Below are 10,545 nucleotides of genomic sequence, written 5' to 3' on the forward strand. Positions count from 1 at the left end.
CCGGGAGGACCGCGGGTGAGCGTTCGCGGGTGGGGTGTCTGGGAGGCCTGGCTCCCCACGCGTGGGCCCAGCGGGTTTTGAGGGGATCCTGTAGACTGGGGTGCGGCGAGAGACCTCGGGCCGGGTCTGGAGACCCCTGGCGGCGTGGAGGCCGCGTCCCCGCCGGGTCCGGGCGCCCCCACCTCGGCGCTCGCACCCAGGGTTTTCTCCCGGAGGAAATGGGGGTCCCGGGTGTCCGGGGCGCCGGGCGGGGTAACCTGAGGGCCGGGAATCCCGGGGGGGGTTTCCGATCGGATGTAAGTTGTGCGTGCGTGTGGGGAGGCGGTGGGGGGACGGTGTCAGCTCTCCCGGGCCCACGTGGCCGGCAGGGACGGCCTCCGCCCTCCTCCCCGTCCCTCCCCCCCACCCCGCGGGTGGGGGGTCAGCGGTGAAGTCTCCATCAGGGAGGGGGGCGATCGGGGATCAGGAATCCCGGGGTGAGACCTTCTGGGGGAGAGGCCGGGACCCCCCAGCAGCAGCACGTCCTTATTATTATTGTTATTGTTATTGTTGGAGTGGGGCTTGAACCCAGGGCCTGGCGCTCTGGCCGCTCCCCAGCCTCCTCTAGACCAGGAGAGGAGTTTCTGGCCGTGGACGCACACATCGCATTTCCCCACCCCCACCCCCTCCCCCTGACAGGCACCCCACCCCCACCCCCGCCCCTGCGTGCCCACCTGGTGGGGGTGTCTGCGCGCACCGACCTCCTCCTCCTCCTCCTCCGGATGCTGCTGCTGCGCCTCCTGTGTCCCAGCGCGGGTTGGAGTGGGCTCGGGCTCGTGAAGCGAGGTCTGCGCACCATGAAGGTGCAGTCCCCGGAATTCCAGTCCCTCTTCACCGAAGGACTGAAGAGTCTGACAGGTAAGAGGGCGCAGGGGGGGGGGGTAGAGGTGCGCACGTGCAGAGACCCAGGGTTGACACTTGTTATTCAAATGTGACTGTGGTGGTGGATGCCACGAAAAGAAGACCTGTGAGTGAAGTTAGTTGTCTTTTTGGCTTTTCTGGGGTTCAGTAGTAGACTGAGGGCGCGCCAGCCTGAGTAAGTACAGTAGATACACCACCCTCCCCTCCATAGCCTGGGGAGGAAGAGAAGCTTGGGAATGCCAGGTCTCTGCCTGGGTTTCCATAAGGCATAACTGGAAGGAACTGAGTCAAACACACACACACACACACACACACACACACATATTGAGTTTGCTAACTGTTCCAAGGGCTTTCAGCTTACTTCACACATAAGTATTCAGTAACCATCACACTGACCCACCTTTTATATCGTTGTAAGACCTCTCAATCTGGCATGAATTTAGATTTACTCTTAAGTTCTCAATAACCCCAAGTTAGTTTAGATTTACTCTTAAGTTCTCAATAACCCCAAGTGGTTAGTGGCTGCTCTCTGAACAGACCAGATCTAAAATCACCAGTTTGGGGCTGAACTTTTTTTTTTTTTTTTTTGTGGGTCATGGGGCTTGAACTCTGCCTGGGCGCTGTTCCTGAGCTCTTCAGCTCAAGGCTGCTGCCCTACCCTTGAGCAAAGCCCCACTTCCCCTTTTCTAGAGATAAGAGTCTCAGGTCATTTTGTGCCCTGGCTGGCTTTGAACCGTGATCCTCAGATCTCAGCCAACTGAGTAGCTAGGATTACAGGCCTGAGCCACCATACCGGGCTTGAATGAACTTTTTCTTGAGGGCTATGCCATCCCGTCTTCTTATTCTCTGTTGCAAGGAGTCCCTTCTGAAGAATGAATGATTCATCTTGACAGTATACTATCTCTGATTATTCTGCCTTAAATACTAATACATTTTCTTTAATATCTTTTAATAATAGCATTTGGTTTATAAAAACCTGAGTTTCCGGGTTTTGTTTCCTTCACTGTGAGAATTGAAGTCCTAGGGAGATCAGAACCTCCATAGTGTAAGAGAGGAGGTGGTTGTTTTCAGGGACCTGTCTGAAGGCTGGCAAATGACACTATGGATGAATACATACTCAAGCTGACTTCTTCAAATAATGTCCATAAACTCAATGAAAGCTTACTTTGTAGAACTGCTGGGTGTCCAAGATGTAATACCCCATATGAAAACAAAGTGCAAAAAACCAGAAAGCTTTTGTGGCAGTTGGCATGGTGATATACACAGTTGAAATCCTGTTGTAAGAGTCCTTAAGTCTCCAGCTGGGAGTTAGGCCTAGGGGAGAGTGCCTGCCTAGCATGTATGAAGACCCGGATGGGATTCCTTGGTACCACATAACATAGAAGCCCAAAGTGGTGGTGTGGCTCAGGTGGCAGAGCGCTAGCCTTGAGAAAGCCCAAGAACAGTGCTCAGGCCCTGAGTTCAAGCCCTAGGTCTGGGAAGAAAAAAAAAAAAAGTTCTCAAGTCTTTAATAACTGCTTTGTCCACATATACAGTTGGCTTTCTGCAGAAAAAATCTGGGAAGCTAGAATGGTTTGTCACATTTGGTGGTCACATTTATCATAAGAGTCATGATGCAAACATAAATATGCAAACAAACAAAAAAAATCTTGTCACTATCGTTTCAGAATTATTCGTGAAAGAGAATTATGAGTTGAGAATAGCTGGAGGAGCCGTGAGGGATTTGCTGAATGGGGTGAAACCTCAAGATGTAGATTTTGCTACCACCGCCACCCCAACCCAGATGAAGGAGCTGTTTCAGTCTGCTGGCATTCGGATGATCAACAACAAGGGGGAGAAGCACGGGACAATCACAGCCAGGGTGAGTCGTCTGCCACTAACAGAATGCCTAATGAAACCTCGCGTCCTCCACGCTCACCCTGAATCTTTCATTCTCACGTGTTGCCGCCACTGTTAACTAAATTTAATTTCGATGGTCCTCTACAAGTGGTTTTATTTTTTGTATGCTATAGTTTTTGTTTTTTGAGTTCTCTTTTTTTAAGATATACTCTTATCAACTTCCGGTGTATGACACTCCTCCCAAGAGCAAGCATTCTGTTCTTTCCCTGTCTTCCCGTTACATCTATATTCATGTGTGTAACTTTTGGTTACAGGTATGCACTGGAGTATTAATATTTCTCTTTAATACTTTCACTCATTTAACTTGAACATATTGTAGCATACAAAAAATTATTCTACAAGTGTTTTCCTGTTTTTTTTTCTTTGTTTTTTTATTTTTATTTTTTTGAGTAAGAAATAAATGCATACCACTATGGTCACCTCGGTTATACAGGGTCAGGTCATGAGTGTCACTCACTGTCTTACCTCCATAGCACCGTCATTGTGGCCACTGCAGTCTTGAGGGCTTTGACATCAGAGCCGTCATCTTGTCTGAGCATCAAGTGCTGATTATTTTTGGCTCAACCTTTCTAGGAAGATAACGGTTTTGTTTGTTTTCTACCTAGTGGTGAGGCCATTTTAGAGGGGGAAATTTAAGTGTTTCTTGTGAGTTTCAAATAGTTATCCCAGTTCAAGCTCTTTTCTTTTCCCTTTCCTTTCATATTGTGAGGGTATGTGTATCTGGAGGAGAATTTGTACAGAATTGTGCAGAATGGAAGACTTCGATCAGTTTTTACCTCCGAATGAAGATTCCCATTTTTTTTGGCAAGACATATTCATTGCTGACTACTGGTGGAAGGCTGTATCTCAGTGAGACTTCCTCTTTTGCAGATTCTGCCTATACTTTGTCTTTGGACATCCTTTTATTTGAAATGTGCTTTTTTCCATATCCTCCATATCTACTTCCAAGGCTCAGCTCCTTTGTCACTCTGTTAGGTCTTCAGCCTTCCTAGCTGGTGGCAGTTTCTCTCTCCCCACTAAGGATGGCCAGTAAAAGCCACAGGTCTGTTACCTGTACTTACTCCTGCCAGGCATTTGCTCTGTGGCATGTTAACATAGCTCCATGCAAACTGACAGTGAAAAAAAAAACTAACTCTGAGAATAGTCCTTTCTACCATGCTGCTTTTGCAATTGCCATGTTTGCCTGTAAACTCAAATTACTTTTACAAAGTTACAAAAATGTTGTTTCATGGGGCTGGGAGTTTGAGTACTTGCCTAGCATTCATGAAGGCCTGGATTCGATTCCTCGGTACCACATACATAGAAAAATGCTGGAAATGGTGCTGAGGCTCAAGTAGTAGAACTCTAGCCTTGAGAAAGTCCATGGACAGTGCTCAGGCCCTGAGCTCAAGCTCAGGACTGGCAAAAAAAAAAAAATGTTGTTTTATTCTTTGCATATGGGTTTGTGTGTTGTTTCAAGGTTTTTATACTCATTGAGTTTAAAGAGAATTAACTTCATTTGCCTCAATGAAACCTTCCCGTCTTCAGTGATACTAAAAACTAATTTAAAAAAAAAACCTTACATTTGATTGTAGCTTCATGAAGAAAATTTTGAAATTACTACACTGAGGATCGATGTCACAACTGATGGAAGACATGCTGAGGTAGAGTTCACCACTGACTGGGAGAAAGATGCTGAACGCAGAGACCTCACGATAAACTCCATGTTTCTAGGTAATACAAGGATAGTTTGATCTCCCAGAATGTCTCCTTTTCCAATGGAACTCATTTCTTCTAAGAGACAGCGTATCATGTTGACAGGATCCAAAAACCACTGGCTGAGATCCTCACTACCTCACTCGCTAGCTGTAACACATAGGTATTAATGCTAGTTTATTTTGTAGGGCTGTTGTGAAGAGAAAGGGAGCTAATGATTGTAAATGCTTGGAGCAGCGCCTGACACATTCACACCTTGGTCTGTTAATTTACTAACTGCATCTAAACAGTGCAAGAAAGATGCATACATGTGCACATGCACACTCAAGTCGCTGTTTCTAGTGCACTGGGATTTACTGCGTGCACATTCTCCATCCTCTCCTGCAGGGCCCTGTTACGCCTACATACACCAGCGGTCCTTCTCAGCATCGCACCTCAGCCATCCCCATCTTCCTTGGCATTTAAGATGAAGGCTGTTTGCCTTGTAGGTCATTAAATTCACAGGTAGAGATGAATGAAGTTAGTGTTGGAGTTGACTAAGATGGGACAAGCGAGACTGACAGATGTACCCGACACCTAACCCTGGTCCAGGTTAGGGCGTCATGACGAGCCTGGATTTCCAAACTCTGGAACTGGAGGTAGCCCCATGGTGCGTGTCTTTTCCCAGTTACACAAGCAAAGCTTCAAGTATTCACTTCTTCCAGCATTCCTCCTACCGTGTGGCCTTCTCTAATGCTTTCCTTACAAGTTTACTATAAATTTCTAACTGTAGAGTAACTCACTGATTGCAAAGTCATGCTCTTAACCACCACGATTCCCTGACACTTAGCTGCACTTCACATTTTTACCAGTATATTTTAAAAGAAAGATACTCATCGCAAAACCAAAGACATCCTAATCTTTATTTACTCCTCAGGAAGATTTTAAAGTCGTTCTGGTTCAAGAATTCCTCTGTTGTTGTTACATTCTTATGATACTTCTTTCTTCCTGGAGCTGGGGATGGAGCCCTAGGGCCTTATACATGCTTGATAACTACACCCCATCACTCACTGGCTCCTCATGTTCATCTCACTCAAGCCTTTTTTTTTTTGCTTCTAGTATGTTCAGCACACATTCTTTACATGTCACAGGAAGATAGATATCTGCCTAGATATCTGCTGGGGTTTGTTGTTGTTAGTTTTTTGGGTTTTTTTGATCATGGGGCTTGTATTCTGCTGCGTGCTGTCCCTGAGCTCTTCAGCTCAAGGCTACCACCCTACCCCTGGGCCTGGGCATTATCCCTGAGCTCTTCAGCTCAACACTACCCTTGAACCAAGCCCCACTTCCCATTTTTCCTAGAGGTTAATTGGAGAGTCTCAGGTCCTTTTGTGCCCAGGCTGGCTTTGAACCTTAATTCTCCCATCTCAGTCTCAGCCTCCTATAGCTAGGATTACAGGTTTGCGCCGCCACACCCAGCTATTTGTAGTAGTTTTTAGTTGATTTTTTTGGTTAAGATTCTTGTTAATAATTCTTGTTTCTTTCTAAATGACTAGGTTTTGATGGCACTTTGTTTGATTACTTTAATGGCTATGAAGACTTAAAAAATAAGAAAGTAAGATTTGTTGGACAGGCATGTCAGCGAATACAAGAAGATTATCTTCGGATTTTAAGATACTTCAGGTAAGAAGTTTTGCACGTTTTAAAGTCAAACAAGAGTTTATAATACTGTGTGTTGAATACAGTAACCAACAGGGAGGTCTACAAAACAGTGACATCTCAAGCATGTCTCCAGTTATGCCAGTACTTTTATACATTAGACATTACTGGCATACATCACTCAGTGTGACCTTTCTCTGAGAAAGCTTTCCAGCACCTTTTAAATGTCCATTTTTCTTCTTATTAAATCATACTTCCTTTTCATTGGCCCTGTGGTTTGTGAGCTTGCTAGTGTCACCACAGGAGGAAAGGAAGGTACAGAGGGAGGGAGGGAAAAATGAACCACAGCTGGTGAAACTGAGTCTCCTACTCACTTACATTGTCACTAATCTTGGGTTTGATAATCTAATGCTTCAATTCCCCTCAGTGATGTGATCTGCCAATATAGAAACATTTTGAGGATTTTTTATTTTTATTTTTTTACGCTATCTAGATTTTATGGCAGAATTGTAGACAAACCTGGTGACCATGACCCTGAGACTTTGGAAGCAATTGCCACAAACGCAAAAGGCTTGGCTGGAATATCAGGAGAGAGGATTTGGGTAGAATTGAAAAAGATTCTTGTCGGTAATCATGTAAAACACTTAATTCACCTGATCTATGATCTTAATGTGGCTCCTTATATAGGTAAGAACAAGTTATAAAACATTCAACATCTTTATGATTGGGAGAGGGTGGAGGGAGGAAAACGGGGACAAAAACATGAGAAGGGATATCAGTGTACGATAAGTAATGCACCTACTACTTGACTAACGTAACTGTAACCCCTCTGTACATTATCCACACAATAAAAAGAAACAAAGAACATCTTTAGTGATGTTTACTTTAGTTTAAAAGTACTTGAGGGAAAAAAATGTGTTGACTCATGTAGCTATAAAATTCCAAGTGAGGCAATCAAATTCCAAGATAATCTTTGGGGTCACAGGTAAGGAGTGGTTCAAAGACTGGGTTTGATTAGGTTATTACCAGCTGTGTACCAGCTTTCTGGCTGGGGTTGACAGTGCTATGAAATGGACTGTAGAAATAGCAGCACCTATCTCATAGAAGACTAAAGAGTCAAGGAGTGCCTAAGAGTGTCTTGAACAGAAACATCAATAAAGACAAAACTGTTGAGTCTGAGAATAGATATTATGTATCAGTTCAACTGGATGACATCAGATTACTGCCCTGGAAATCCTCACCACAGCTGAATGGAAAGAAGAGCTGGGCTTAGTCTTGAGAGTCAGTGATGAGACTTAGAAACAAGGCATTCTATACATGATTGCTTTAGGATTTGAATTGTTTTTTTGTTTGTTTTTTAAACACTAAAAACAGGAGAAAAAATTTTTGTCCCCACAGGTTTGCCTACAACTACAAGTTTAGAGGAATTCAACAAAGTCAGTAAAAATGTTGAAGGTTACTCAGCAAAACCCATGACTATCCTAGCTTCACTGCTGAAAGTGCAAGATGATGTCACAAAATTGGATTTGAGATTGAAGATTTCAAAAGAAGAGAAAAACCTCGGCTTATTTATAGTTAAAAACAGGAAGGACTTAGTTAAAGCAACAGATAGTTCAGAACCACTGAAACCCTATCAAGACTTCATCATAGATGTAAGTATACACTAGACTTGGTCTGAAAATCGCTTGTAGAATTAATTTGTGGAAGATCTAATGCAGAATTCATTCGTTAGGTGTTACTTATGTGGAATGGTAATTTCCTAGAGTATATGTCATCTAAATTATCCGGTAAACCACAAGCAGGGATTGTAACCTGTGGGGAAACTCAATGTGTGTTTGTACTCAGTCCAGAGAACCAGACGCCAGTGCCCGGGTGTGTGAGCTGCTGAAGTACCAGGGTGAGCACGGGCTCCTCAAGGACATGGAGCGGTGGTCCATCCCCCCCTTCCCTGTGAGCGGACACGACATCAGAAAAGTGGGCATTTCTTCTGGGAAGGAAATCGGAGCTCTGTTACAGCAACTGCGTGAACACTGGAAAAAAAGTGGCTACCAAATGGAGAAAGAGGAACTCCTAAGTTACATAAAGAAGACCTAGAATGACACTTGGGGACTAAAAAGGGACCGACATTCGGTAAGACTGGTCATCTTTCCCTGTCTGTGACATTTGTGAAGCTCCAGCAGTTAGGAGAGTCTGTTAAGAAAAATTTTCTTGCTTTGTGAAACTGTATTTCATGACTGAAATGAAGTCTACCTCTTCTTAATCTGATTTTATCACTGAATCTTAGGGTTCTTTTGGAGTAGGTACTGGCTGGTACATATACCTGTAATCCCAGCTACTTGGGAGGCAGGGACACCAGGAACCTGAGGTTGAGGCTAACATGGGCAGTTAGTGAAACCCTGTCTCAAAAAGCAAAATACAAATAAAAGGCTGGGCGTGCCTCAAGTAAAAAAAAAAAAAAAAAAAAGCTTAATAATATGTGCATTGAAATAAATGGGTCACTTTGTACAGATTGTCCCTGATACATTTAAATCCTTACCTGAATTGTGCCTGTAGTAGCTGACAAATTTGTGTACAATACCTATCTAAAATTAAAAACCAGTTATTTTCAAGGTACCATTTATCATGGTGGATTTATTCTAGCAATCTGTGATCTGGTACAGAGCTATTATTGTCATGGTATCTTATGCATGCGACACCTGGAGAAGTTAACTTGAGGAACAATCTTGTGTCTACTATTTTAGTAAAATATTATCCTTGGTTTTGGAAGGTAACTTTTCCCCCCTTTTGTTCTTATTGTAATTAATAGAAGGGTTATAATTATATTCACCAGATAGAAGGTGCGCTACTTTACAAACATTGATACCCCTTCTCGTGTTTTTGTCCCCATTTCCTTCCCCTCATCTGGAAGTTAACTGTTTTTATGTATCAGGTTCCACTTCTTAATAGTGCTTGAGTTTTTGTTTTTTTTTTTTTTAAGTAAGCATAATTCATATTTACTAATGAAAAGAAATACAGCGTATATACATTTGCTCCCTAGAGGTCTGACTGGCCAGTTCTTTCATTGGGTGCACAGTGCACTGTATGTGTTTTACAGACAGCTGCGATGTTCTTAACATCTTTATCATTAGCTTTTCCTTTCTGTATGGCCAGTCATAATAGTTTATACTCTGGACAAAGAACCATCTTTGCAATAATGTGACGCTTTTGTTAAACCCCTACTCATAGGAAGAAGTGTGTTTAACAGGCTACACACAAAAAAGGGAGCCTCAGAAACTTTATCCAGGTTAGCAATTAAATGCAATATGAAGTATCTTCAAACATTTAAGTACCACTAGAATATTCCATACAATGCATCTTTAGCTGTTACAGAAGCCTGTGGTGTATAAAATATCTAGGCAGTACCATGAATCTGAGGTGCTACCCTGGAGGAACAAAAGGGAGAGGCACTTTCCCTCTCTGAATGTGTTTTGACTTTGGTCTGTAAAGATGCAGTGTCCTACTAGATCTCCCCATAGAATTCCGAGAGAGAAAGAGCGCGAGCATGCCTGCATGAGCAAGTTCTGGGGCTTGAACTCCAGATCCTCTTGCTCTCTCTTGGTTTGTCAGCTCAAGGCTGCCACTCTGTCCTCTGAGCTGCAGCTCCACTTCTGGCTTTTTACTGGTCAGGAATAAGAATCTCATGTTGGACTGCCTGGGATGGCCTCATATCCTACTGCAGAGCAAGGAATAAGTCTTGAATGCAGTGCAAATGAAGTTTATTTTTGTTTACCGACACAAAATTAACAGTCCATTTTTGGCCTCAGTATTAGAAACTGATTATAGACATTTGACCTGATTAGTTTTGAATTATGTAAATCAGTGAAGGATATCATGAGACCAAAGTTACCAGCTATAAAAGGATTCAGTAAACTTTCAAATGTATATATATGTATATATGTAAATATATATATATAAGCAAAGAGGTAGGTAGCACAGTCTATGATTTTTATCTTAGTTATTTCTTTTGTTTTTTTGCCAGTCCTGGGCTTGAGCTCAGGGCCTGAGCACTGTCCTTGGACTCTCTCAAGGCTAGAGCTCTACCACTTGAGCCTCAGCACCACTTCCGGCTTTTTTCTATGTATGCGGTACCGAGGAATTGAACCCGGGTCTTCATGCATGCTAGGCAAGCACTTTAACCACTAGGCCAAATTTCTTATACCTCCATAATTCAATTGTGAATAGGTTACATTATTTAAGTAAGGAACATAAAATTTAGTTTGGGTCAGTTTACTTACACATTTTCTTCCATTTACCGCAACTGAAATAGATTGCAAAATACAGTGTTTTTTCTGCCCACAGTAGTTTAAGTTAAACATTTAGGAGCTAGGAAAATAAATAGTGAAAATGCACAAGTAACAGTTTTCACCAAGAAACATG

General features: G+C 43.1%; 1 protein-coding gene across 1 annotated transcript; it reads left to right on the forward strand.

Annotated features, from left to right (window-relative positions):
- Positions 1 to 8,429, forward strand: Trnt1 (tRNA nucleotidyl transferase 1). The gene is made up of 8 exons (XM_090323812.1): positions 1 to 15; positions 679 to 897; positions 2,568 to 2,761; positions 4,374 to 4,512; positions 6,027 to 6,153; positions 6,623 to 6,816; positions 7,528 to 7,781; positions 7,975 to 8,429. The coding sequence occupies exons 2-8, from the start codon at positions 762 to 764 to the stop codon at positions 8,221 to 8,223; spliced, it is 1,293 nt and encodes a 430-aa protein (XP_090179938.1). The 5' UTR covers positions 1 to 15; positions 679 to 761; the 3' UTR covers positions 8,224 to 8,429.
- The last annotated feature ends 2,116 nt before the right edge of the window (positions 8,430 to 10,545 follow it).

The sequence above is a fragment of the Megascapheus bottae genome, chromosome 33 (assembly GCF_031878675.1).
Source record: "Megascapheus bottae isolate mThoBot1 chromosome 33, mThoBot2.hap1, whole genome shotgun sequence".
Lineage (NCBI taxonomy): Eukaryota > Metazoa > Chordata > Mammalia > Rodentia > Geomyidae > Megascapheus > Megascapheus bottae.

Bases quoted from the DNA above. Each gene is read 5' to 3' on its own strand.
- Trnt1 (XM_090323812.1), top strand. From the start codon at position 762: ATGCTGCTGCTGCGCCTCCTGTGTCCCAGCGCGGGTTGGAGTGGGCTC. The intron at 2,762-4,373 runs GTGAGTCGTCTG...ATTTGATTGTAG, and splicing joins ACGGGACAATCACAGCCAGG to CTTCATGAAGAAAATTTTGA. The intron at 4,513-6,026 runs GTAATACAAGGA...CTAAATGACTAG, and splicing joins GATAAACTCCATGTTTCTAG to GTTTTGATGGCACTTTGTTT.